This window comes from Talpa occidentalis, unplaced genomic scaffold (assembly GCF_014898055.3).
Source record: "Talpa occidentalis isolate TD23 unplaced genomic scaffold, MPIMG_talOcc4v2.1 talOcc4.10, whole genome shotgun sequence".
Taxonomy (NCBI): Eukaryota; Metazoa; Chordata; class Mammalia; order Eulipotyphla; family Talpidae; genus Talpa; species Talpa occidentalis.
In genome coordinates this window covers 106,097,752-106,124,040 of record NW_023600993.1, presented here as the reverse complement: position 1 = coordinate 106,124,040, position 26,289 = coordinate 106,097,752, and the positions used below count along the sequence as shown (strand labels likewise).

Here is a 26,289-nt window from a genome sequence, read left to right as displayed (position 1 = left end):
GGGCCCGGGGGCTCTGCCCAGCTGAGGCCCACAGAGCGCAGGCGTGCCCGCCTCCTCCCAAGGCCTGGCTGCGCCGGCCTGCTGGTGCCCAGGGCCCCTGCCCTGGGTGGCGCGAGGGTCTCGGCAGCTGCCTGGTCAGGCACGGTGGGGAGCGGGGCTACCGGAGGCCCCGCACAGCCAGCTGTGGGCCGCCGTGACGACGCTGACGGTGACGTGGCCTGAGTGTAGGGGGTGGGCGGCGGCAGCTGCTTCCCAGGGAGGCCCCTGTGACGGGCGCTGAGTCAGGCGCCTCCGGCCTGGCCGGCTGGTCCCCACAGCTGTCGGCTACCAGGCCCGGCTGGGATCCTGGGGCGCTGCTGTGTGGGGCAGGTCCCAGGTGAGGGGGCTGTCCGAGGGCAGGTGCGCCTGGCCAAGGCCTGGGAACCTGCTGGCCCTCAGGAAACCTGTCTGGCCCCCTGTGACCCTGGGGCTGGCAAGGAGGGTCCCGAGTCTGGGGTCCTCCAACAGGGCACCAGAGATGGCAGGGCACAGGCAGGGCGCAGGGTGGGCACCTCACTAGGCCACTTTCCACCCTCTCCGCCCGCCCCCCCAGGCTACCGGTTGCCCGGGCAGCTGGCTGCAGAAGCCTGGCTAACCCGCTGGCCCGGGGCTCGCTGGCTCAGCGCATTCTTGGGCAGCGCGGCTCACTCGCTCACTCCTGAGTGGCTCCCCTCACGCTGCCCGCTGATCCCCCCTGACGATGGGGAGCAGCCCTGGGGGTCCCCAGCCCTCAGCACTTAGGTCGCCCCCAGACAAGGGGGCTCAGGGGCCAGAGGCCATTGCTGTGATCTGCCTGATGGGGGGCTGCTGCCCGGAGACCACTTTCTGTTTGTCCCCTAAGCTGGCAGGTGGACACCCCACCTCGGGCTAAGGGCATCTCGCTGCCTCCCTGTATGCAGCGCCACAGAAGCAATGAGGAGGGGAGGGAGAGTGGAGAGGAGGCCGGTTGTCCCACCGCCTGCTTGGGGGGGTGGGGGGGGAGAGGGAGAGGGCGAGAACAGGGACAGGGGCCGCAGGCCCGGGACTCTGCATGGAGGGGGTGATGTGGGAGGGAGGGAGCTGGGAGCGCTGCCCCCCCACTCCCTGCCCTGGGACTGTCCAGGGGTCCGGCTGGCAGAGGCGGGGCTCTGAGACTGGGGGAGACCTGCCGGCGGGCAGCTGCGCAGCCCCGGCCCTCTGGCTTCCCTTGAGGCGGATCCCTCGCGGCCGGCCGGGCGGACGCAGGCTGCGGCCGCCCAAACGCAGAACAGCTGGGACCAGCCCCGCCCGGCTCGGGCTCGGCCTCGAGGGCCCATTTCCCCATCACCCGGCGCCCGCCCAGCGCAGGGAGTCAGAGGGAGCCGCAGTGCGGGGAAGCACAGGCACCCCAGGAATGAGGCAGGCCCCGACGGGCCGGCACGGGCAGGTGCGCCTCCAGCTCCCTGGAAGCCGCCCTGGCCCTGCCCCCCCCCCGCCCCCCGCCCCCCCACGTCCCTGTTTTAAAATATGTTTGAGGCAAACCCGGGCAGGCAGGAGCCCAGCCGGTCCGGGCCTGTCTGGTTGCCCTGGGGGGAACCTGGGGTTCCACTGGGGTCTCGCTGTCCCTCTGCAGGGGGTTCCCGCGCCCCCTCTCCGCCGCATTCACGGCCGCCGGCCAGCGAGGGGCCGCGGGAGGGAGGGGCCGGCACCGGCCGGGGTGGGCGGGGGTGGGGCGGGCGCCCGTTCTCAGGGGTCACCCCTCGAGCCCGGGCCGACTCCCGGAGGGGAGGTGGTCCCCAGGTCGCAGCGCGGGTTGGGGTGTGGGGCCGGGCGGGCGGGCGGGCGCCCAAGGGCCGCCAGGGGTGCCCGCAGCTGGGGGACAGAGGGCGGCGGGGCGCGCCCGGCCCGGGGCCCGCGGGTGTCCCTCCCGGCGCGCGGCGGGGCCCGAAGGGTTAAGGGCGCCCCGCCCCCGCCCGCCCGCCCGCCGCTCCCGCCCCCTCGGGGCGCGGGGCGCGGGCCCGGGCGGCGGGGCGGGGCCTGGCTCCGCGGGCGGAGCGACCGGCGCCGAGGCTCCGGGCTCCCGGCGCGGCGCCCTGGCCGGCGAGATGGCGCGGGCGCGGGCGCGGTTCCCCCGCGCGGGGGGCGCGCGGCTGCTGCTGGCCGGGCTGGCGCTGCTGGGCGCGGCGCGGGCGGGCGGCGACCGGAGCCTGCACCCGCCCTACTTCAACCTGGCGGAGGGCGCGCGCGTCCGCGCCTCGGCCACCTGCGGCGAGGAGGCCCCGGCGCGCGGCCCCCCGCGCCCCACCGAGGACCTGTACTGCAAGCTGGTGGGCGGGCCCGCGGCCGGCGGCGACCCCAACCAGACCATCCAGGTGCGCCGGGCAGGTGCGCGCGCGGCCCTCGGCGCCCCCTCCCCGCGCCCGGCGCCCGCGGGCCGGGGGGGGCTGGGGGGGGCGCGGCCCGGCCCGGCCCGGCCCGGCCCTGGCGGCCCCGGCCCCGCCGGCCGCGCCGCCTCGGGACGGGCGGGAACCTGCCGGCGGCGGCCGGGCCGGGCCGGGCCGGGCCGGGCGGGGCGGGGCCGGGGCCGGCCGGGCCGGGCCGCCCCGGGGCTCGCAGCGGCCGGCGAGGCTGGAGGCTCCTCCCGGGTCTGGGGCGCCGGCGGCGCGCGGGGCCCCCCGGGGAAGTCCGCGCGGGGACCCCGCCGGCGCCGGCGGGCCGGGCGGGCCGGGGCAGCGGCTCCGCGAGCCCCGGACTCGGTTTCGGTCCCGCGAGCGCCCGCGGCAGCCCCGGGCGGTGCGAGGCCGCTGTAACCTGAGCCGCCGCCTCCGGGGACTCGCCGGCACCTTCCTGGGCGGAGGCGGGGGGAGGGGCGGGGGGCCGGGGCCGCGGGCGGGGGAGGGGCCGCGGGCGGGGGGCCTGGACTCCCCGCCGCACCCCGCTCCCGCCGGCGCTGCCCCCTCCGCTGGGGACCGGCCCAGGAAGGTGCCCGCACCTGCCCAAGCCCGGCAGCCAGGGCACCCCGCAAGTGTTTGGGGGCCCTGGTAGATTCTGGAGGAGCAGCTTGGGGGTTCTCCAGAGCCGTCCCGGAGCACCTGGAGGAGGCCCCCCTCCCTGCCGCACTGCTCAGCCGGCCCCACCCGGGGCGCAGAGGGGCGCCGAGGGCACCCCGGAGCCCCGCCCTCCTCACGGCCACCTCTTGGCCTGGCCCCTGGGGAGCTGCGGCCAGTTCCGCCCCCTCCCAGAGCCTGAAGGCGGCCCCTGGGAGCCCGTGGCCTGGGGTGCAGCCCCCTCTTCTGCCGCCCCTTCGCTGGGCTGAGCCCCAGCTCCGTCCTGTGGATGGGCACGTGAGGGCCTGCCCTCCTGAGGTGCGACCTCGGGCCAGCGCAGCCCGTGGCCTTGCCCCCGAGGCAGCGGCCCTGAGTGAGGCCCAGCCGCCCGCCGGGGTCGCTCAAGAGCAGAAGTGGGTACACTCAGCCGTTAGCACCCCACTTCTGAGGCCGTGGGCAGCGGAGAGACCGGCTGGCCAGCCGACACAGCAGAACAGCGCATGACTCGTGGGGTCCCTGCACCCGTGGCGCTGGCATAGGAGCTGCCCGGGGTGGGGGGGAGGTGGGCCCCAACGTCTCTGTCGCAAGAGCCCAGTGCCCGCATGGGGGGGCCGTGAGACACGGGCACGAGGGCGAGGGGGGACAGAAGCCAGCCCATCCCGTCCACTGGGCAACACAGGAGGAATTCCGGGCTGGCGGGCGCTGGCGGGCTGCAGGGGAAGTGGGGGGCTCAGCTGCCACCCGTGACTCATGGGAGGGAAGTGCTCATCATGCCCCCACCCTCCTCTGCCCGTGGCCCCCAGGCAGCCTTGGCGCCTGCTCCCCCAGCCCATCCCCGTGAGCCAGAGAGGACAGAGGCATGGGGGGGACACCCTCTGCCCGGGGGCTCCTCTGTGTTGCCTCTCCCTGAGTTGGGGGACCTGAGCAGAGGCTTCCCTGGGCCCCTTGGACCAGCCCTGTGCTGCTCGGTCCTGGGAGGGGCCTGACCACAGCGGCCTCTCTGGAGGGCCCACCGGCACCGGGCCCCCGGGCCTGACGGTGCTCCCCGCGCGCGTGCGCCTTGGTGCTCGGGACCCTCTGGGCGCCTGCAGGTTGGGGGAGCCCCGCTTCATTTGAGATCGCCCCTGAGCTGGGCGGTACCGCCTGACAGGTCACTTGTCTGGGTGGCTCTTGCTCCAACCCCCGGCATGGCTGCCCCGGACGCGGTCAGACAGGTAGGGCCCTCCATGCGGCTCTGGCCCCTGGAGGCCGCCTGGAGAATCACCAGTGGCCAGACAAGACAGCTCAGGTCTCCCGGGACCCACACGGGGCCAGCTCTGCCTCTCGGGCCAGCCCACGGGGCCTGCTGGGGAGGGGACACCACCCGAGCGTGAGGGCAGGTCAGCTCAGCTCGGCTCCGGCTCCGCCGCCTCTGGCCCTTCCCTCCAGCACACAAGGAAGGTGATGTGGCCAGGTGGGGGGCAGGGGCTCCCTCACACTCCAGCTTGGGGCAGGGCGGGGCGGGGCCAACTTTCCCAGAGGCCTCTCCAGGACCCCAGGGTGCCTCTGTGGGCCGCAGCCTCGCCTTCTCGGGGTGGGAAAGGGTGCGCTGCTCGGCCAGCGGCCAGGCCCAGCTCTGCTCCCCCCACCCCAGGCTGCCAGCACCTGCTCCTCCCCCGCGGGGCAGCCAGCCATGCCTCTGTCCCCCAAGGGGCCGGCCCCAGGCAGGTGGCTGGACCAGGGCAGAGGCAGCTGCCCGGTCCCACATGAGACCCGCTAATCCCGCTCGGCCCAGGCAGGTGCCCGTGTCCCTGCTCCTAGCGTGGGGACGCTGAGGCGGCCTGAGGCTCAGCAGCCGCCGTGACTTGGCCTGATCCCAGGGCTCGGGAGCGGCAGAGCCGGGAGGCCTGGACCTCACCTGCCAGCGCCCCCGGCCTCCACTCCGGGCTGGTCCTGGGCCTGAGTCTGCCTCTGGAGCCTCTAACTTGTGACAGCCTGGGGGGCGGGGCTGCGGGGGGTGGGCTGGGGGGCAGGGGCCGGCTGTCCTGGTCCCCTCTGGCTGAGCCCCCCAGCCCTCCCAAAGCCCCCCACTTGCCATCCACGGGCCCCTTGTCCCCTGAGCCCGGCCACGTGAGCCCAGCTGCCTTCCCCTTGGCTCCTGTCGCCTTGCACAGGCGGCCTCTGCCTGCACGCCCTTGCAGGGCAGGCCCCGGGCGCCCCCTCCTCAGAGCGCCCTCCCGATCGCTCCCCCAGGAGCTTCCGCTTCCTCCACCGCTGGGGCCACGGCCGAGCGGGGACTGCATTGGGGCGCACTCCATGTCTGTTGAGAGGACGGAGTCTGCGGGTGGAGCGGGAGGGCGGCGGGGGCCTTGGGACCCGGCCGTGGCGTGGCACTGACCGCCCCTCCCCCACAGGGCCAGTACTGCGACATCTGCACGGCCGCGAGTGGCACCCGGGCCCACCCGGTGAGCAATGCGGTGGACGGCACGGAGCGCTGGTGGCAGAGCCCCCCGCTGTCCCGCGGCCTGGAGTACAATGAGGTCAACGTCACCCTGGACCTGGGCCAGGTACGTCCCCGCGTGCCCCGTCCGGCTCTGGGTCCTGGGCTGAGGGCCGCTCCAACCAGTTGCAGGCTGGGGGCTGGCGCAGCGGAGGGGGTGGGGTGGGGGGGTGGGGGCACGGCAGCTGGGGACCTTCTGCTTCTCCTGGGGGGGGGTTGGGGGGGCTGGGGGGAGTCCTGGTGTTTACCCTGAGGAATTCCTCTGCGGGGGCCTGCGGGAGGGGCCTGGAATGTGGAGGAGGCCTGGCGAGTGGACATTCCTGGGATACCTGTGCTGCGGGCCAGGCTCAGGTGCGCCACCCAGCCCGGCAGGCCTTCCGGGTCAGGGCTGGCCAGGGTGGGCCCGTCCTCCTCTAGCCCCTTTCGCTCCCGTGCATGCCGGTGGCGTTGGCCTTGGCCCTTTGGCCGATGAGGTGGGCCGCGACCCTCCTCCTGGGCCTGGCCTGGGCAGGCAGGGAGCCCAGCAGCAGCCTTGGCCTGTCTGGGAGCCTCCACCCCCGCTCATGGCCCGGGCGCGGGAGAGGTGGGTGGGCATCCCCAGATCCTGGCCCCACGGCGTCCAGGGTCCACCCTCCCGCCCGCCCGGAGACTGCAGGCGGGTCCAGTGGTAGTGGCCAGGGATGTGGAGAGGGCTTGACTCCTGGCTGGGGCTGGAATTTCGAGGGGGCAGTGGATGAGCTGTCAGGGAGAAGCCACCTGAGCGCCCCATCCCCAGCAGCCCTTGGGACCCCGGAGCCCCTCTGTCTGGGGCCAGCATGGTGGCCTTGGGAGGACAGGTGTAGCAGCAGGGCTTCCTCCGAGGCAGCAGTGCCCCGCCCCCACCCCCAGCACCCGCCTGTCAGGCAGGCCTGGTCCGCCTGGGGGAGGGGCGAGGGCCCTAGCCAGCACACAATGGCCTGGTCTCCACGGCAACCTCAGAGGGGCAGCAGAGTGGTGGGCATGCTGCCTGCCCTGTGCCCAGTGGGCACAGGAGGGGCCTGGGGATGCTCTGCCCCCCGAGCTCTGTGGCCCCTGAGCCGGGCTGGACCGGGAGGCAGGCAGCGCGCCTGCTCCATGGCTGTTTCCGGCGGGGTGCCGCCCGTCCGGCTTGTCCGGCCTCAGTTTCCCCAGTTCCAGAATGACTGGGACAGACTGACCCCCCCCCCGCCATTCACCTCCCTCCCTGCCTTTCCTGTCTCTCTCCCCCACCCTTAGCCACCGCCTGCCCATCTACGATGCCCCCCTTCGTGGCCTGCAGATGAACCCACCGAGGCTCCTGGGGAGCGGGGGTGTGCGGAGCCTGCCCGGCAGGGTGTTGGGGCCGGGTGGGGTGGGCAGACACGGGTGGGGGTATTTCTCGAGCCGCTGGACTTTCCCACGTTGGCCCTTCCCGCTAAGCCCCGAGCGAGCGGAGGCGGGCCTGGGGCCTGCTGGCTGGGGTCGGGGATGAACCTGCCAGAGATGCCCGACCAGGCCAAGAGGGGCCTCGCCTGGGTCGGAGGGCAGCTCTGCGGAGGGGAGGTGGACAGACCTGGCCCGGGCGGTGGCCTGGAGGGTCACCTGGGCTGTGTCTGGCCTTTGCTGTGACTCCGGGGCCTGTGCCCACAGGCCCCCCAGGTCTGGTGAGGGAGCAGGCTGAGCCGCGGCCCTGCAGAGCTGCCAGCAGCTCCCTGGAGGGCAGGTGTGTGGGAGTGCCCGGCGGTCAGCACCAAGTCAGCACGGCTCTGGGCCAGCCCTGAGGGGTCTCTCCGCTTTGGGGCTGGACAGTCCCAGCTGGGGCCCGGGCCTTGGGCAGGAAGCAGGAGCGGGCGGTGGGGGCGGGGCCTGGGCACTCCCCGGGCTTTTGTTCTGGGATCTGGGGCGGATGCCCAGGGCTGGGTGGGGGTGCTGGCACGGGAGGCCATCCTGCCCGGGAGCAACTGCCTGTGGGGGTCCTGCACCTTCTCTCTGAGGGGTGCCTCAGGCTGCTGTCTCCCCACCCAGGGCGGGCCATGGGCCCTCGTCTCGTCTCTTGTCTTGTAGGGGAGGAAGCGCGGGCCCAGCAGCGCGGCCTGGCTGGAGGGCATGGGCGGCCTCGGCTCCGGCCCTGCGTCCACAGGCCCCGCGGCGGGGTTGAACCTCGCCGGGTGCCGGCCGCTGTGGCCCTCCCCAGGGCGGGAAGGCTCCGTGGCTGGTGAGGGCGGGTGCCCCTGGGTCCCTCTGCCCTCACCCCCTGGCCTGGTTGTTAAAGGGGCGCAGCCCGTGTTGCACCCATCCTGCCCTGTGGCCTTGGGATGGGCTGGGCGTACCCCCTGTGCCCGGCTGTGAGCGAGGGGCTCTCCCCAGCCACACGCACGCCTGCCTGGCTGGGTGGAGGCGGCACGGGCGGGCCCCTGGGCCTCTGGGGCCATCACCCCCCCATAAGGGCGAGGGGCCCGACACAGGGTGTGCACGGTCAGGACCCCACCCAGGCCAGTCCTTGGGCTGGCCTGCTGGCCTCCCTGGCAGCCGCCTGGTCCTGCGTGCCCGCTGGCCGCTCTCAAGCCGGGCCGGGCACTCGGCCATGTGGCCGGCGCCCCAGGAGGGTCAGCGGTCGTCGGAGGGAAGCAGCAGGAAGTGTGGCAGGGCTGGCCGGCTCTGGTTACGGAGCGAGGGACAGGTGCAGGGGTGGGGCCGGACGTGGCCCTCTTGGGGGCTCTGGGCCGAGGGGGTCCTGGTGGCCCTGCAGCCGGCACGCCCTCCCCCACCAGGCCCCTCTCCCCCAGGATGGGGCCCACGTCGCAGCGGTGGCTGCCGGACGCCTCCCCTCCTCGCTGGCTCCGCGCAGACACGCCCCACCGCCTCGCACTGGGCCCGGCTGCGGGTTGCCCCCAGATGCTCCTGTTTGCATCTGTTTGTACACAAACCCCCAGCACCGGCCCCCAGCACGCTGCGCACTGGAGACTAAATTGTTTGGGTCTCCGGGTCCCTGGGGTAAACTCCACTTCCTGTGGCTGACCATCTGGCTGACCTGGCCAGGCGGGGGCCCAGGACGGCCCTTGGGGTAGTCTCTGACTCCCCCACCCAGTGCCCCTGCGGGGCTTGGAGCCTCCGGCTAGGGCCCTGCCCCCCTCCCTGCTCTGGCCTCTGCAGTCCCCGCGGGGAGCCCCGGCGAGGCTGTCAGATGTCGGTGCTGGGGGGCACGGCGCGGGAGGGCAGGTGGCTTCGGCACTCAGGGCCCAGAGGCCAGCCCAGGAGCTAGGGGCGGGGATCCGGGAGGTCGGGCGCCCCAGTGCCAGCTCCGAGGGGATGGGTCAGGCGCTGGCCTGGAAGCTGGTGCAGGAAGGGCTTCCTGCCTCGGCCCCGGCGGGGACCCGGTCTGTCCTGGGGAACTGGCACCGGGCCTGGCTTCCTGTAGGGCCTGGCTGAGTCACCGACTGCCATGGCAACGCCCCGGAGGTGGGGGCGGCCTGACCCTGGCCCTGCGGTCCAGCCGCAGCCTCCCCTGGGTGACGTGCTGCCAAGTCCAGGTGGCCACCGGCCACTGGCAGCGCCCAGTCCCTCTTTGCCCAGGGCTGGGGGACCCCTGGGGTTCACAGTGCCGTGTTCTCTCTCTGACCCTCCTGTGCCACCCAGACCACAGCCCCGACCCGCCGCCCGCACCTCTGCCCTGGACGATGTGTGTCCCTGCAGGTGGCCACGGCCTGCTCCCCGAGGGTCCTCCCGCCGCCTGGCCCCCGCGAGGGCCGAGGCCACCAGGGGCCGCGCTCACCACCCCCACGCCGTGCCCGGCTGTGGCCCCAGCAGACCCCCGCGGGAGCCCTGGCCCTGCGGGCGGGCGGGGGTGGGGCGCTGCTGTCCTGGAGACGTGCCTGCCCCGAAATAGCCAGATTTTTAAAAATAACTCAGGAGGCTTTTGTTTGGCTTTTGCTTTAAAAGACGTTTTTTTCTTCTGCCCGGAGCCGCGCGGCCGCGGGAAAGGTCAGCGGCGTTGGCACGTCCACTGCTGGCCGGCAGCGCTGTGGCTCCAGAGCCGCCGCCAGACCCGGGGCGCGGGGCAAAGCCAGGCGGGCTGGCCTTTTGGGCAGGCCCGGGCAGGGGCAGGGTCCCCGCCACGTCCTCCGCTCGGTGTCAGTGTCTGTGCTGCCTCCGGGGGGTGCGGGGGCACAGCTCCCCCTCAGGGAAATGCGGGGGCGGCCCAGAGGGCTGGGCACTGTAACCTCCGGGGCCTTCTATGGGGTCCTGCTGCCCGCCCCTGGAGCAGACCCCCCAGCAGTTCAGTCCTGTCTCCCGTGCCCAGCCCCCCCCAACCCCCACGCAGGGCCGGGGTCCCCGGGGGGCTCCTGGAACGCTCAGGGCTGGCAGCAGGCCGCTCTGGGTGCGGGGCTGGTCCCCCAGAGGCTCGGACCTCTCCCCCGTGGGTGGGACGGAGCGGAGGATGACCTCAGAGCCTGGCAGCCGCACATAGGCCTGCTCCCCCGCTCTCGGAGAGGCAGCGCGTCCCACGTGGGCCTGCTTCCGCGTGCTGGCCGTCAGGAAGGGCAGGACGCAGAGCGGGCGTGTCTTGGGGCTCTCAGACCTTCCCCCCACCCTTCTTAGCAGCCGGCACCTCCGGGGGCCCAGGGTCCATGGTGGTCTCCAGGAGGGTCAGGGTGACTGGACTCTGGCCGTCCTGGGGACCCCCGCTGTGCCCCAGGAGCCCCTAGGCTCTGGGGTGGACAGGCCGGCTGGCCCAGTGGGGGCCAAGCAACAGATGGCTGACCTGCGCCCCCGGCGGGCAGGGGCGGGGCCGGGAGCCAGTGGCCAGGGTGTGCTGGGACCCGCAAGGGCGTGGGCAGGTGCAGGTCCAGCTGGGGGTGCCGCAGACCCCTCCCCAGTGCCCATGTGGAGTGTCCACAGCGCCCCCACTGTCTGTTTGGCTGCCCCGCAGGTGTGTGTGCCTGTGGGGTATGGAGACTGCTTGAGGGTCCCCCTCTGGGGCTCTGGAGCCCCACCTTGTCCTTAGGAGTCCCCAGCTGGCAGGTGCTCTGCCCAAGCCACGCGTCCCTGGCAGCTCCAGAGCCCTCTCCTGGGGGCCCTGGCTCTGGGGCCTCTCCTCGTGCACCACCCCACAAGCTGGAGAGGGGCACGTTTGGCCCCCAAGGCACAGCTGCACGGCCCTTCCAGTCTCCCCGGCAGCTGCTACTGGGGGGCTGGTGCCGTGAGCTCTGGCTGAGGCTGGTATGGGCGGTGCAGCTGGGGGGACTTCCCTGAGGAGGTGTCTGAGGTGCTGTGGGGGCTGTGTCAGGTGGGGCTCCGTCGGTGAGCCCAGGGGTGCAGGGCACAGGGACGCCCAGCATGCTGACCTCTGGCCAGGGAATCAGGCGGGAGGGACGGGCATCTCCTCGGGAGCGAGGCCAAGACCCAGGCGGGAGCTGGGGAGATGGGCCTGGTGGGGGGAGAAAACCACTCACTTTAGGGGCAGCCTCCCCGATGCAGCCCCGGGGGACCCCAGTGCAGCTTCTGAGCTGGGGTCTCCCCGGAAGCTGGGCTCTCCTTGAGGCCTCTGGTTGCGGGTGAGGCTGGGCTGCAGTGGCTCTGCGGCGCCCTCCCGGGGGCGCCAGGGCCATGGACTGGCCAGCAGGCGAAAGGGATGGGCCCTGGGTTGGCTGAGAATGATGGGAGTGACCGGGGTGAGCTGGGACAAGGGCCCTGCCCAGGAGGGGTTCCCAGCACCCGGCAACCAGGCTCGTGGGAGCTGTGGGCAGCTCGGCCACCTGCACAGGCCCCGCGGCTCTGGGGCCTGTCTTTGCCGCTGCCTGCGCCTCCGGGCTCCTGCCCCCCTGGGCCAGTCTGCAGCTCAGCGCAAGACAGCATGGCTCTGAGCAGGGGAGGGGACAGTTCTGGGCCCTGAGCCCCAGGCCCCCCAGGCCCAGGAGGGGAGCCCCATGGGCCTTAGCAGCCTCGCAGGCAAAGCCCCAGTGGGCACTGGGGAGAAGCAGCTGCGGAGCGGGGAGCCTGCGGGCAGCCAGGGAGGACTCACGCGTTCTGCCCCCAGGTGTTCCACGTGGCCTACGTGCTCATCAAGTTCGCCAACTCCCCCCGGCCAGACCTCTGGGTGCTGGAACGCTCCACGGACTTCGGCCACACCTACCAGCCCTGGCAGTTCTTCGCCTGTGAGTCCCGGAGCCGTCCTGGCGGGCTTGGCCATGGTGGCCGCCACATTCCCGCCTGGCTCTGCTGCGGGCCTGCCCCCCGGGCCTCTGGGGCCAGAAACGGGAGCGCGTCCCCGCAGGCCTGGGGTCGCCCGTGCCCTGGCTTCTCTGGGCTGGTGGCCGCGGAGGGTCCGGCAGCCCCTTTGGCGCCCACACTGGCCGGCCGGCGTGGCCATGCCCCCAACCAGCCGTGCGGGGGGCGCTCAGATGGGCAGGCCCTGGACACATGCCGTCCAGCTCCGTGGGCGGGGGGGCCGGGGGGAGCGGTGCTGCCGAGCAGACTGCCGGGCGGAGGCGGACCCCCGACCCCTGGCCTGGGGAGCCGAGATCGCCCTCGGGCCGGGGCTGGGCCGAGAAGCGTCTGCCGCCTGCGCCCTGACGCCCGGCGCCCCGCAGCCTCCAGGAGGGACTGCCTCGAGCGCTTCGGGCCGCGCACGATGGCGCGCATCGCGAGGGACGACGACGTCATCTGCAGCACCGAGTACTCGCGCATCGTGCCCCTGGAGAACGGGGAGGTGCGCTGCGGCGGGCGGGCGGGGCCTGGGGGCCGGGGGCGCCTGGCTGGGCCCTCGGCTGGCCTGACGGTGCCCATCTGCCAGATCGTGGTGTCCCTGGTCAACGGGCGCCCGGGGGCCGCGAACTTCTCCTACTCGCCGCTGCTGCGCGACTTCACCAAGGCCACCAACATCCGCCTGCGCTTCCTGCGCACCAACACGCTGCTGGGCCACCTCATGGGCAAGGCGCTGCGGGACCCCACGGTCACCCGCAGGGTGAGTGCGCGGGCGGGGCCGGGGCCGGGGCGCGGGGGGCGGGGCGGGCGGCCACGCTGACCCCCCCTGCAGTACTATTACAGCATCAAGGACATCAGCATCGGCGGCCGCTGCGTCTGCCACGGCCACGCGGATGTCTGTGACGCCAAGGACCCCGCAGACCCCTTCCGGTGAGCCTGCCACTCTGGGCCCTGTCTCCGCCCCGTGCCTCAGTTTCCCCCGCGTGCACAGTGAGGTGGAGGGGCAGTGCCACAGGCAGCCTCCCGGGGCGCCCTGTGTCTGGCTCAGGCACTGTGCTGCCTGCCCGGGCGGGGTCTTATCCCGCCCCCGTGGGGGTTCCTGGGAGGGAAGCCAAGGAGAGGGGCCGTCGGCCCCCGGGGGCAGGTGCAGCCCTCCAGGACACAGTGACACTGCGGGCCCCCTGCCCCCCGCTTTCGCCCAAGACCCTGTCTGATGTGGCCTGTGCTCACACCGGGGCAGCGAGCTCCCAGGCCCAGCCAGTTCGCCGCTGGGCACCCAGGTTGGCTGGCCCAGCTGCTGGTGCCCGCTGTGAGCCTGTGCCCAGCGTGGGTCAGGGCCTGAGCCCCCAAGGGCCCCGGGGCCAGTGAGGGTTCTGAACCCCCACTGCCGGGCACCCTTCCCTGGCCTCGTGGTGCCCCTTCTGCTGCGTGTGAGGTCCACGTCCGCACTGATTGTGGCGGGGCGGAGGCGGCTCTTCCCCCTCATCATCAAAGCCGCCCTGGGAGGGAACCCCAGACCTCTCCAGATGGGGACACGGTCTGAAGAGAGGAGGGGTCCGCGCCACAGCGCCCCGGGGCCCAGCCCCCGCCAGCCCAGAGCGTGCCCAACCCTCGCTGCGCGCACGGCTCCCGCCGGCTCAGGAACCGCGAACTGCTCTGGGAAATCAAGTGCCAAGAGGGAGTGTGTGGCGCTGGGCGGGGTGCCCGCCAGCGGCCGGGTTGGCCTTGGGGAGAGGCTGGCGCGCCCAGGCATGTGTGACCGGGCCCTCACCTGGCTCCCTGCGCCTGGGCGTGGACTGACAGGCTCACCCCTTGGGGCGTCCCAGCGCCTCCCCAGAACCAAAGCCGCCATACAGCGTGTCCCCAGGCAGCGGCCCCATGTTTCCTGAGCCCACTGCCTACACCTCTGCTGCCCGGCCCCGCGGGCCCCCAGCGCCCGGCCGGCCAGCCCCTGCCATCCCTGCGTGCTCTCTCTCGTCCGGCTCGGCCAAGCCCCTTCCCGGGCTTGTGGGCCGCCTCGTCTCTGCCGGTGTCCCGTCGGTGTCTTAGGCTGTCGGCACTGAGCCCTGGATGGCCGCGCTGGCCGCGCCCAGTCACCTGCACGCTGTGCTGGCTCCTCGGTGTGGGGTTGTCAGACATTTGCGGCCCAGAGCAGGGGACGGGAGGCCTGTCATGGCCGGTCGTCCAGTCCGCTCTCCACGGGGGCCCTCCAGCCGCCCGGGGTCTGAGGGGACGGCCTGGTGGCTGGCAGCCGGGCGACATGGCTCCTGGTGCGGCAGCCGGGCACTGGCCCGGGACGGAGGGCCCCGCTGGGCTGCGCTGTGACCCCCGCCCCCCCCCTAGGCCGGAGCGGGGGCGGGGCCCTGGCAGGTGTTCTGAGCGGTGGTGGCTGCGCCTCAGCCTTCACTGGTGCCAGCTGTCCCCCTGCCCGCCGAGCCAACGGGAGCTGCTGTCCAGGACAGCAGGCGGGGCGCCAGCCTCCACGGTGTCCACCCCTGGCAGGAGGAGGAAATGGTCTTGGCCTCTTGCCCCTTGGGAAGCACCCTGGACACACAGGGTATCTGGCTGGGCTCAGGGCCGTGTGCTGGGCGAGCCCGGCCTCGGGGTAGGCTGGGAGTGGGGCTTGGCCTGCATGCTGGCCACCCTGAGGCCCTGGGGCTCTGGGCCAGCCCCCTATGCCCGGCACCCCGTGGGTCTGAGCCCACTCTGCCCGCAGGCTGCAGTGCGCCTGCCAGCACAACACGTGCGGGGGCTCCTGCGACCGGTGCTGCCCCGGCTTCAACCAGCAGCCCTGGCGGCCGGCCACCGCCGACAGTGCCAACGAGTGCCAGCGTGAGTGCCCGCCACGCGCGTCCCTGCGCACACACTGTGCATGCTCACCCACTCCCCGCACACACCTGCACGTTGCATGCTGGTCCGCTTCCGTGCATACGGGCACATGCGCGTGCACACAAACATGCTTACCCACGGTGCACACAGGGGCACGTGTTCACACACACGTACACGTGTGCACATGCGGGCAGCGCCTCCCTCCCAGGGCAGGCCTCACCTGGGGTCCCAGTGGTTTGTGGGGGGGCCTGGAGGGGCTCCTGACAGCTGAGCCCCCGCAGCCTGCAACTGCCACGGCCACGCGCACGACTGCTACTACGACCCCGAGGTGGCCCGCCAGGGCACCAGCCGCAACCGTGACCACGTCTTCAGGGGCGGCGGCGTGTGCATCGATTGCCAGGTAGGCGGGCCCGGCCCGGCGTGTGGTGGGCGGCTGTGGGGGGCTGGGGGGCCCGGACTCAGCAGCCCTGCACCCCCAGCACCACACCACTGGCGTCAACTGTGAGCGCTGCCTGCCCGGCTTCTACCGGGACCCGGACCACCCCTGCACTCACCCCACGCCTGCCGCCGTGAGTGGGGGGCGCCCTCAGCAGGGTGTCGCGGGGGCAGGGCCTGCCCCAGGGGTCTCCTGCTCAGGGGGTGTGGGGCCGGGCCCTCGCCTCTCCCGGGTGGCCTGGCTCTCAGCGCGTTGCCCTCCCCTGGGGCCCCGTGGCTCTGGGCTTGGGGGTCCCCTGACCTCCCACCCTCTGCCCAGGCTGCAGCTGTGAGTCCAACTTCACAGACGGGACGTGTGAGGACCTGACCGGACGCTGCTACTGCCGCCCCAACTTCACGGGGGAGCGGTGCGACGCGTGTGCCGAGGGCTTCGCCGGCTTCCCCCACTGCCTCCGTGAGCGGGGCAGGGCGGGGTCGGGTCTGGGGCGGGGGGGGGGGGCCAGGGCGGGGTCTGGGGCGGGGCCCCTAGCGGAGCCCCAGACTGACTCCTGCTTCCCCCACAGCGGTGTCCTCGGTCTCCCCCGACGACACCGGCGAGCAGGTGCTGCCTGCAGGACAGATCGTGAGTGAGTATCTCCAGGCCCCGACCCTGCGGGCGGTGGGGCAGGGCATGAGGACCCCCTGGGAGGGTTCTTTGGTCGCCTCGATTTGGGTTCTTCCCTGCAAGTAACAGCCACAGCAAACCTTCAAAGGCATGGGTGGCAGGCAGGCGTAAGGCCGCAGAGAGGAGTGGCCAGACGCCCCTTCCCGCCGCCTGGCCGCTGGGTGCGCGGCCCTCGGTGGGCGCACGTGTGGGCTGTGTGGTCACCTGGTGCGCGTGAACCGTCGTCGTGCCCAGTCCTGACGGACGCCGCTCTTGTCCCGCCCACCCCACTGCTGGCGTCCAGGCCTCCCGCAGCGCGGAGAGACCATTACAACGACCGCCCCACCGCGGCCCCCCTCTCGCCGCGGTTCCAGGGTGCTGATCTCCGCGTTGAGGGACATTTTGGCCTTGGGCTGCCAGTCGCCCCCGGGATAGAAAGTGGGTGGCCATCATGAGCCACAAGCAGCGTGGACATGGCTGGCCAGGTGGCCACTGTCAGGGCTGAGCCCTGCCCCGCAGGCCCTTCCCAGTGTCCGGGCTGGGGGCGCGCTGCCCCGCACTGCAGGTGGGAGTGGCCGGGGGTGGCGGTCAGGTGGCTGCACTCCCGTGTCCTGGGCTGCGTCTCTGGGTCCTCACCAGCCCACGGGGCTTTGCTCCCTCCTGGCCCACGCCTCCCGTGTGGTTGCGGGCATCTGCCTGCTCCCCTGGGCTCCCCGCGACTGTGCTCTGTGCCTGGGGCTCTTCTTGGGCCGGCGTTTGTTTTTTGAAAGACTATTTATGCACGCAAGAACTGGGGTGCAGGCCAGAAGTAGGGGGGTGAGAGGACTCCCCAGAGACAGAGTGGGGAGCAGGACAGGTGGATCCACTGAGACACACTGCTGGGGTTGCAGACCAGAGGGGTCTGCTGCACTGTGTGGGTCACTCCCTGGCCGGGGATGGAACTCGTGCTGCAGTGGCTGTGGACACTTCATGGTGCCAATGCTTAAGCCCTTGTGCCCCCGGGAGGCCCCTTATGCGGGCCTTGGTCACCTGCTGCCCTGGGGAACAGTCCCGAAACCCAGCTACCCCGTCCGCTGGCTCCCCGACAGCTTCCTTTTTGGCTCTGGCACGTTTACCTTTTCATGGGTGCCGTAAACCAGGGGTCGGCAACCTTTCCTGAAACGGCCAGATGGCAGGTGTCCTGGACCTGAGGGCCAGCCAGCCCCGGCGGCTCCACTGTAGCTCGGGCGGCCGGGGCCGGGTGTCGATGACCGCCTGGCCGTGCCCCACGAAGACTTTACAAACAGGCGGAGGAGCCGGGACGGGCGTCTGCTGGGCCCTGGTGTCAGGTCCTGGGGCCCCTGCCCGCGTGGTGGCGCCGGCTGGAGCCCTTCTGGGGGGCACCGTCTTGTTTCGGTTTTGTCGCCCGCCTGGTGAAGTACCCGGGGAAGGAGCCTTCCTTCCTTGCGCTCCGGATCAATTTGAAAGTCCCGGGAAGCCTCTCGTTCCTTGGCAGTTTCCTAGAACGAACTTAGGAACATCACCGCGTCCTCGTGGCCGCTGTCGAGAGGCGTCCGGCGTGGAGGGCGCCTCCCCGGGCCTGCGGTGGCGGCGCCTGTCGGTTTTCATCTCAGCTTGCCCCGGTGGTGGTGGTTTATATTTTCTCAGCAAATTTTTGACTTACTTTGGGTTTTACACGCTTTGGCGTGAAGCTGCAGGCCGCGTTCTCCTGGGACGTAAAGCGCCTGCATCTCACTGTGGCCCGGTTTTCTGGAGCCCCTGTGTTTCCTTCTTGGGCACTTTTTACCTTTTATTTATTTATTTTTTTAAAAGATTTATTTATTTATGCACACAAGAGCCGGGGTACAGGCCAGAAATGCTGGGGGTGAGAGGCTTCACCAGAGACAGAGTGGGGAGCAGAACAGGCAGACTGACGAAATCCGCTGCTGAGGGGAGCAGCGGGCGGCAGGAGAGGTCTGCGCGCCATGTGGGCAGCTCCCTGGCCGGGGATCCAACTCGTGCTGCAGAGGCTGCGGACAGCTTCATAGCGCGGTGCTTAAGCCCTTAAGCCAGCAGGGAGGCCCGCATTTTATCTTTCAGATTGGTGCGAGTGTGCTGTCCCGGGAGCGGGCGTGTGTCTGCAGAGGGCGGTTTTCCCGGGAGGGCTGGGTCTGCTGGCCTCTCAGATGTCCCCTCCCGCCACCCCCAGGCTGTGACTGCAGTGCCGCGGGGACCCAGGGCAACGCCTGCCGCAAGGACCCGCGGGTGGGGCGCTGCGTGTGCAAACCCAACTTCCAGGGCGCCCACTGCGAGCTCTGCGCCCCTGGCTTCTACGGCCCCGGCTGCCAGCGTGAGTCCAGCCCCGCCGCCCGCCCGCGCTGACCCCGGGGCCTGCCCCTCACCGTGTGGCCCCTCCCGCAGCTTGCCAGTGCTCCAGCCCCGGTGTGGCGGACGGCGCCTGCGACCCCGACTCGGGTCAGTGCACCTGCCGGGCGGGCTTCGAAGGAGCCGCGTGTGACCGCTGCGCGCCCGGCTACTTCCACTTCCCTCTCTGCCAGCGTGAGTGGGGCTCCCCGTGGGCACGGGCGAGGGGGCGGCCACCTGCCCAGCTCAGGCCCCGCCTACCCCTGCCCCGCAGTGTGTGGGTGCAGCCCCACCGGGACCCTGCCCGAGGGCTGCGACGAGGCGGGCCGCTGCCACTGCCGGCCCGAGTTCCAAGGCTCCCGCTGCGACCGCTGCCGGCCCGGCCACCACGGCTACCCCGACTGCCACGGTGAGCAGAGGCCGGCGGGGGGTGTGGGGGGAGCGGGCCGCGGGGCCGGCCTGACCCCGTGTCCCTGCAGCCTGCGCCTGTGACCCCCGGGGCGCGCTGGACCAGCTCTGCGGCGCGGGTGGGGTGTGTCGCTGCCGCCCCGGCTTCGCGGGCCCCGCCTGCCAGGAGTGCAGCCCCGACCACCACGGCTTCCCTGACTGTGCCCGTGAGTGCCGCCCGGCGGGAGGGGGGTGCGCCCGAGCAGACGCCCCGCCCGAGCCCACACCCGCCCTCCCCACAGCCTGCCGCTGCTCCCCCGAGGGCTCCCTGCACACGGCCTGTGACCCCCGCAGCGGCCAGTGCAGCTGCCGGCCGCGTGTGACCGGGCTGCGGTGCGACGCATGCGTGCCGGGCGCCTACGACTTCCCGACCTGCGAGGGTGAGGCGGGCGCTGCTGTGCGAGCGTCCCGGGGCCGGGTGGGTGGGCGGGCGCGGGCGTGTGCCCGCTGAGCCTGAGGGACGTGGCAGCTGGGGACACTCACGAGGAGTGACGTGGCTTGGGTGTTTCCCCACAGCTGGCTCCTGCCACCCCGCTGGCCTGGCTCCCACCGACCCTGCCCTGCCCGAGGTGAGCCCAGATTGCGCACGGGGGCCCTGGCTTTCCCTGCCGCCCGTGTCCTGGCCATCACGGCGGTGTCCCCAGCCCCGTCCCCACTCTGGGGCAGGGAATTTGGGCCGGGCCCTCTCTGACCGCAGCCCCCCTGCAGGCGCAGGCCCCCTGCGTGTGCCGGGCTCACGTGCACGGGCCCAGCTGTGACCGCTGTAAGCCGGGCTTCTGGGGCCTGAGCTCCAGCAACCCTGAGGGCTGCTCACGTAAGTGTGTCTTCGCGGGGCAGGCGGGGGGGGGGGTGCCCTGGGCCCAGACCCTCAGGCCCACTCTGCGCCCGCCCCCAGGCTGCAGCTGTGACCCCAGGGGCACGCTGGGTGGAGCTGCCCATTGCCAGCCGGTGAGTCCAGGGCTGGGTGTTGGGAGCTGGGCAGCCCTCGGGCTCCCCTGCCTAGTCCCACCTCTTCCTTCCACCCAGGCCAGCGGCCAGTGCTTCTGCAAGCCCCACGTGTGTGGCCGGACCTGCGCGGCCTGCAAGGACAGTTTTTTCGGGCTGGACCAGGCCGACTACTTTGGCTGCCGCAGTGAGTGCCCAGCTCAGGCCCGCGGGGTGGGTGTTGGAGGCCAGGGCGCGGCTCTCGTGGAGCAATTTGGGCTGCCTGGCCAACCCTTGCGGGCGGTGGTGGGCAGCTCTGCCCTCATCCTGCATGTGGGCAGCATTTCTCAGACCCCCCCAGTGCCCTCACCCCCAGCCTGGACTCAGCCCCGTCAGAGCCCCAGGAGGCTGTGAGGCCAGAGAGGGCCCTGAGCTGTGGGCAGTGTCTGACACCCGCCCCCTCCCCCCCCACCCCCGCAGGCTGCAGGTGTGACGTCGGCGGTGCACTGGGTCAGGGCTGCGAGCCACGGACGGGCGCCTGCCGCTGCCGCCCCAACACCCAGGGCCCCACCTGCAGCGAGTGGGTGTCCCCCTCCGAGGGGCTGTGGGCGGGGCTGTCCACTGGCTGCTCCCCGGAACTCTGGTGGGCGGGCGGTTCAGGGCCGGCCCTGGCTGGTCCAGAGGGGAGGCAGGCTGCTCCTGACCCCTGCCACCGCCAGGCCGGCGCGGGACCACTACCTGCCTGACCTGCACCACCTGCGCCTGGAGCTGGAGGAGACTGCTACACCCCAGGGCCACCCCGTGCGCTTCGGCTTCAACCCCCTGGAGTTTGAGAACTTCAGCTGGCGGGGCTACGCGCAGATGACCCCCATCCAGGTGGGGCAGGGCAGGGCTACGCGCAGATGACCCCTGTCTAGGTGGGGGGGGCCGGCGGGGCGCAGGGCCAGCAGGGGCGGGAGGGGGTCTGATTGCTCCGCTGTACAGCCCAGGATCGTGGCCAGGCTGAACATCACCGCCCCCGACCTGTTCCGGCTGGTCTTCCGCTTCGCCAACCGCGGGCCCACCAGCGTGAGCGGCTGGGTCTCCGTGCGGGAGGACGGCGCGTTTGCCACCTGCACCAACTGTGAGTCACCCGGCGGGCCGTCCCCGAGCGCGCCCCACCTGCTCTCCCCCGGCAGGTGCGGCCCCGGCCGGCCAGCATGGGCCACTGTCTGTGTCTCGCGCAGGCACAGAGCAGAGCCAGCCCATGACCTTCCCGCCCAGCGCGGACCCTGCTTTCGTCACCGTGCCCCAGAGAGGCTTCGGGGAGCCCTTCGTGCTGAACCCAGGGGCCTGGGTCTTGCTCGTGGAGGCCGAGGGGGTGCTCTTGGTGAGTGGGGCCACCTGGTGGGGGGCGGGGCCTGGGCTGCTGGCTGCGGCACTCACCTCCTGGCTTCCCTAGGACTACGTGGTCCTGCTGCCCAGCGCCTACTACGAGGCTGCCCTGTTGCAGCTGCCCGTGACGGAGGCCTGCACCTACCGGCCCACCGCCCAGCGCCCCGGGGAGAAGTGAGGGCTGGCCTGGCTGGTGGGTGGGGGTGGGGGCAGCCCTCTGGCCCCCCCCACCCCTCGCTGACCCCAGCCTCTGTCCCCCGCCCAGCTGCCTCCTCTATACCCACCTGCCCCTGGACGGCTTCCCCTCAGCCTCTGGGCTGGAGGCCTCGTGTCGCTGGGACAACAGCCTCCCTCAGCCCTGCTCCACGGAGCGGCTCAGCCCGGAACACCCGCCTCTGGCCGCGTGCCTCGGCAGTGACGTGCGTGTCCAATCCCCGGGGGGCGGGTGCATGTCGCAGGCAGGACTCGCGGCAGTGGGGCTGTGCGGGGGCCGCTGAGTGCCGCTGCCTTCCTGGGCTTGGCCTCGGGCTCAGATGCCTGGGGCCGCGTCCTCGTGCCCAGCCAGCTGGCGTGGAGGCGGCAGGCGGTGGTGGGCGGGGAGGGCTGGCCGTGAACGGGGGTGGGAGGCCCTGTGGCTGCGGGAGGGGCGGGGAGGGCGCCCTGCGCAGCAGAGGTGGCCATATTCAGGCCTGGGGCGGGGGTCCGGGAGGCCCCGGGGAGCAGGTGGGGCTGTGGGGGTGGGCCCCTGATTGCCCTGCTCCCCAGGTGGATGTCCAGCTGCAGGTGGTGGTGCCACGGCCAGGCCACTATGCCCTGGTGGTGGAGTATGCCAATGAGGATGCCCGCCAGGAGGTGGACATGGCTGTGCATGTGCCCCAGAAGGCCCCCCAGCAGGGGACACTCATCCTCCATCCCTGCCCCTATAGGTGCCTGGGGAGACTCGGGCAGGGTGGGCTGGGGTGAGGGGAGCTCTGCTGCTCCCCACTGACCACACGTTCCCTCCAGCACCCTGTGCCGGGGCACTGCCCTGGACGCCCAGCACCACCTGATGTCCTTCCACCTGGACACAGAGGCCAGTGTCCGGCTCACAGCCGAGCAGGCGCGCTTTTTCCTGGTGAGGCGCTGGGCCACCCCCCTTCATCCAGGACCGCGGGGTGGCTCTGGGGAGAGACTCAAAGCGGGAGGGTGAGATGGGGCACAGGCCCATCCTGGGGCTCCCCCCGTGGGCACACGTGATGAGGAACCGTGCCGTTCCTGGGGCGGCTGCCCTGGGTGCTGGAGGGGCAGAGCTGCGGCCTTGGCCAGGGGCCTCTGGGACATCCTGGGCAGCAGGAGGGTCTGGCGGGGGCGGAGCTGCGGCTCCTCGGTGGGGTGGGTGTGGGGGGTCGGCCTCCACTTGCTCCTCCCAGCGGGAGCGCCAGAGCCAGGCGCCCGCTGCCGTGGTCACCACCTCGGCGCCATGACGGAGCGGGCTCTGGCGGTGCATCCTCGGGGGACTGCTACCGCGCCTCCCCCGGAGCCTCCCCCTCCCTCGGGCGCCCCCCGGGGCGGTCTGGTTTTTTTCACATTTTGAAAGAGAGGAGGGTGAGTGAGCTCGGCCGCCCTGGGGCGCCTGGTGCTGGTTCGTCTGTTCACCCGTTTTGCTCCTTCGCACGTGGAGGTGAAAATATTTTCCTTTCATTTTTGCTTCACATAATCCCCTCAAGTGCCTTCCATTCGCCACAAGCGGCACGGTGTTGTCTCTGGCCGGCTGCCCGGCTGCCCCCTCGCCAGGCCCGGCCCGGCCCGCGCTGCGCAGGGCTCAGACCCCACAGAGCTGCCCCGGGGAAGGGCCCGCGGCCCTGCGCCGTCCAGCCGGCCACACCCGGCCTGCCCCGTGGCCGCCTCTGGCCTGAGGAGGCTGCACCGCGGCCCTCACGCCCCCACCCCCCGCAGCACGGCGTCACCCTGGTCCCCCTGGAGGCCTTCAGCTCCGAGTTCCTGGAACCGCGGGTCCGCTGCATCAGCAGACATGGCACCTTCGGCCCCAGCAGGTAGTGGGTGTGGGGGGCCGGAGGGGCGCCTGGCCGGGACGCAGGACTCACCCCGTGCTCCCCCCAGTGCCGGCTGCCTGCCCTCCCGCTTCCCGAAGCCGCCCCGGCCCATCCTGCTCAGGGACTGCCAGGTGCTGCCCCTGCCGCCCGGCCTCCCGCTGACCCACTCCCAGCAACTCACACCCGGCGAAGCCCCCTCTGGGCCCCAGCCCCGGCCCCCCACCGCTGTGGATCCCGATGTGGAGCCCACCCTGCTGCGCCACCCCCAGGTGCGGGCCCAGGGCGGGCGGGGCGGGCGGGGCGGGGCCAGGCCGGGGGCCTCCTCCAGCTGTCTGCTTGTCGGACGGTCTGGCCCAGGGAGGCTGGGTGCTCTGGCCCCAGCCAGCGGCTCATGGACGCCTCTCCCGCAGGGCACGGTGGTCTTCACCGCACAGGTGCCCGCCCTGGGCCGCTACGCCGTCCTGCTGCATGGCTACCAGCCAGCGCACCCCACCTTCACCGTGGAGGTTTTGGTCAACGGGGGCCGCATCTGGCAGGGTGAGTGTGGGAGCCTGGCCAGGCTGTGGGGCCGGGCGTGGCCGTGGGCCTGACCCTGCCCGCCTCCTCCCCAGGCCACGCCAATGCCAGCTTCTGCCCACATGGCTACGGCTGTCGTACCCTGGTGGTCTGCGAGGGCCAGACGGTCCTGGACGTGACGGACAGCGAGCTGACTGTGACAGTGCGCGTGCCTGAGGGCCGGTGGCTCTGGCTGGTGAGTTCGTGTCTATGTGGACACCCTGGATGCCCCGCATCCCTCACGCTGCTGGCCTCCGTACATCGCCACTCGGCCAGAGTGTGCCCAGTCCATGCCAGGCACCATGTTTCTGCCGCCCTGGCCCCCCACGTGGAGCTCCAGAGGGTGGTCAGGCCCAGATGTGACTGCCTGTCCCCGGGGCCCCTGCTGGTCAGGGTGGCCTTCCTGGAGGAGGCGGGGCCTGGCAGCACGGAGAAGGCCTGCAAAGGCGCGTCGAGCAGGGACAGGGCCCAGGAGGCCGGGCATCACCTCCCCACTCTCCAGCATCCGTTTAGATGCAGAGCCTGGCCACCCTCTGGGCAGCCCGGGTGGGGTCAGCGCCTGCCAGCCTCACCCAACTCAGGCCCAGGTGATGCCGCCACCACTGTCCTAGCTGCCCAGCTGGACCCGTGGCAGAAGCCCCTGGGGATGATGTCCTGCGGTCAGGCTCTGGCCTCAGGCCTCCGCTGGGCCCACGAGGTGACCAGGTCCTGGTGCCCCAGGAGTACGTGCTCGTGGTCCCCGAGGACGCCTACAGCCCCAGCTACCTGCGGGAAGTGCCCCTGGACAAGTCCTACGACTTCATCAGCCATTGCGCTGCCCACAGCTACCACATCAGGTAGGCCGGGCTCCGGACAGGCTGGGCGGGGGTCCAGGCCAGGAGCTGGCCTCACCACCTGCCCGCGTCCCCAGCCCCAGCAGCGCGTCTGCGTTCTGCCGTGAGGCCGCCGCTTCGCTCTCCCTGTTCTACAACAACGGGGCCCGGCCCTGCGGCTGCCACGAAGCCGGTGCCATGGCACCCACTTGCGAGCCCTTCGGGGGCCAGTGTCCCTGTCGCGCCCACGTCATTGGCCGAGACTGCTCACGCTGCGCCACTGGCTACTGGGGCTTCCCCAGCTGCAGACGTGAGCCCCTCGCCCGTATCCGCGAGGCTGGGTTGGTGGGTGGCCCTCCGGGGAGCCCAGGGCAGTGGTCAGGAGAAGCTGCCCGCCAGCCGCTGACTGCGGGGCGTGGAGCGACCGTGGACCTTCTGGGGGTCCTGTGGGCCATGCCCATGTTGGGGGAGCTGGGTGGGCCTGGACCAGGCTGAGGGCCGCACCTCCAGGGCTGCGGGAAGGGCCCCTGCCGTGGAGGACTCAGCCCATGCTTGCTGCCCACAGCCTGCGACTGTGGCGGCCGCCTGTGCGACGAGACCTCGGGCCTGTGCATCTGCCCGCCGCGCACCCTGCCCCCTGACTGCCTTGTCTGCCGGCCTCTCACCTTCGGCTGCCACCCCCTGGTCGGCTGTGAGGAGTGCAACTGCTCAGGGCCCGGCGTCCAGGAGCTCACGGACCCTACCTGTGACGTGGACAGCGGCCAGTGCAAGTGAGAGGAGCGGGGTGGCCGGGGGTGGAGCCCTTTGGTGCCCCGGGGCCAGTGGGGCGCTCTCCTTCAGCACGAGGGGAAGGGAGGGGAGGGTAGCCCGCGGCCCCTAACCCTGGCTGGCAGGTGCAGACCCCACGTGGCCGGCCGCCGCTGTGACACCTGCGCCCCTGGCTTCCACGGCTTCCCCACCTGCCGGCCCTGTGACTGCCACGAGCCCGGCTCCTTGCCTGGCGTGTGCGACCCCCTGACGGGCCAGTGCCGCTGCAAGGTGAGGGCCGCCTCCTCGGCCGAGGCCCATGCTCCCCGCGCGAGCTCTGGGCCACTGGCCGGGACTGACCCGCCCGCCCTGCTGCCCCAGGAGAACGTGCAGGGCCTGCGGTGCGACCAGTGCCGCCTCGGAACCTTCTCCCTGGACGCCGCCAACCCCCGAGGCTGTACCCGCTGCTTCTGCTTCGGGGCCACAGAGCGCTGCCGCAGCGCTGACCACACCCGCCGGGAGGTGAGCGCCTGCCCGGAGGAGGGGCCCGCGCTTCCTGCGGCCCTGTGTGAGCAGCCCCCTGTGCCCGCAGTTCGTGGACATGGAGGGCTGGACGCTGCTGAGCGGTGACCGGCAGCGGGTGCCGCACGAGCTGCGGGTGGAGGCGGAGCTGCTGTACGCGGACCTGCGGCGCCTGCCCGAGGCCTCCCCCGAGCTGTACTGGCAGGCCCCGCCCTCCTACCTGGGCGACCGGGTGAGTGGGGCGGCGGGACGCCCACGGGGCGGGGTGGCGGGCGCCCGGGGTGGCGGGCGGCGTGGACCGGGCGGCTGTCGCCTCTCTGTCCCGCCCGCAGGTGTCCTCCTACGGCGGGATGCTCCGCTACGAGTTACACTCCGAGACCCAGCGGGGAGACGTCTTCATCCCCACGGAGAGCAGGCCCGACGTGGTGCTGCAGGTGCCAGCGGGGCCGGCGGGCGGGCTGGCGGGCGGGCGGGCGTGCGTGTGTGGCAGGCCCCTCACCGCCTGCTGCCTCCCCAGGGCAACCAGATGAGCATCACCTTCCTGGAGCCCGAGTACCCCACGCCCGGCCGGGCCCACCACGGGCAGCTGCAGCTGGTGGAGGTGATGAGAGCCGGCCCTGCTGCCCGGCCCCGCCCGGCGCGACCCAGCACAGAAAGGGGATCCCAGCGGGGGTGGGGGATGTGAGCTCTGGGGCTGCAGGCTCCCGGGTGCGGCGTCGCCCATTTCTCCTTGGCCCAAGGTCATTTTCTTGCCACTTGGGGGGCGCCCCGCTTTCCTCCGCTGTCACCCACATCAGATCCGGGAGCAGCCGCTCCCCTGCCTGCTCGCGGCCCCCGTCTTTGCTGCCCTCCCGAGCCCCTCCAGGTGGGCCACGCGCTCGGCCGCGCCCTGGCGGTCAGC

The 26,289-nt window shown here is 72.3% G+C and overlaps 1 protein-coding gene across 1 annotated transcript in view; it reads left to right on the top strand.

Annotated features, from left to right (window-relative positions):
- The first annotated feature begins 2,102 nt into the window (after positions 1-2,102).
- The window catches only part of LAMA5 (laminin subunit alpha 5), a 35,881-nt gene continuing 11,694 nt past the window's right edge, over positions 2,103-26,289 (top strand). The window contains 41 exon segments of the mRNA XM_037501658.1: positions 2,103-2,369; positions 5,438-5,590; positions 11,558-11,675; positions 12,111-12,229; positions 12,314-12,484; positions 12,557-12,654; positions 14,441-14,556; positions 14,835-14,953; positions 15,033-15,096; positions 15,099-15,122; positions 15,308-15,442; positions 15,552-15,614; positions 17,820-17,960; positions 18,032-18,169; positions 18,249-18,383; positions 18,454-18,588; positions 18,664-18,801; positions 18,938-18,990; positions 19,130-19,235; positions 19,317-19,369; positions 19,448-19,553; positions 19,826-19,925; positions 20,065-20,221; positions 20,330-20,468; positions 20,572-20,714; positions 20,787-20,893; positions 20,985-21,138; positions 21,485-21,645; positions 21,725-21,833; positions 22,655-22,752; positions 22,820-23,021; positions 23,163-23,289; positions 23,364-23,503; positions 24,028-24,143; positions 24,218-24,429; positions 24,685-24,889; positions 25,013-25,157; positions 25,248-25,388; positions 25,459-25,620; positions 25,721-25,822; positions 25,906-25,989. Of these exon segments, the coding sequence (XP_037357555.1) occupies positions 2,103-2,369; positions 5,438-5,590; positions 11,558-11,675; positions 12,111-12,229; positions 12,314-12,484; positions 12,557-12,654; positions 14,441-14,556; positions 14,835-14,953; positions 15,033-15,096; positions 15,099-15,122; positions 15,308-15,442; positions 15,552-15,614; positions 17,820-17,960; positions 18,032-18,169; positions 18,249-18,383; positions 18,454-18,588; positions 18,664-18,801; positions 18,938-18,990; positions 19,130-19,235; positions 19,317-19,369; positions 19,448-19,553; positions 19,826-19,925; positions 20,065-20,221; positions 20,330-20,468; positions 20,572-20,714; positions 20,787-20,893; positions 20,985-21,138; positions 21,485-21,645; positions 21,725-21,833; positions 22,655-22,752; positions 22,820-23,021; positions 23,163-23,289; positions 23,364-23,503; positions 24,028-24,143; positions 24,218-24,429; positions 24,685-24,889; positions 25,013-25,157; positions 25,248-25,388; positions 25,459-25,620; positions 25,721-25,822; positions 25,906-25,989 (5,256 nt within the window).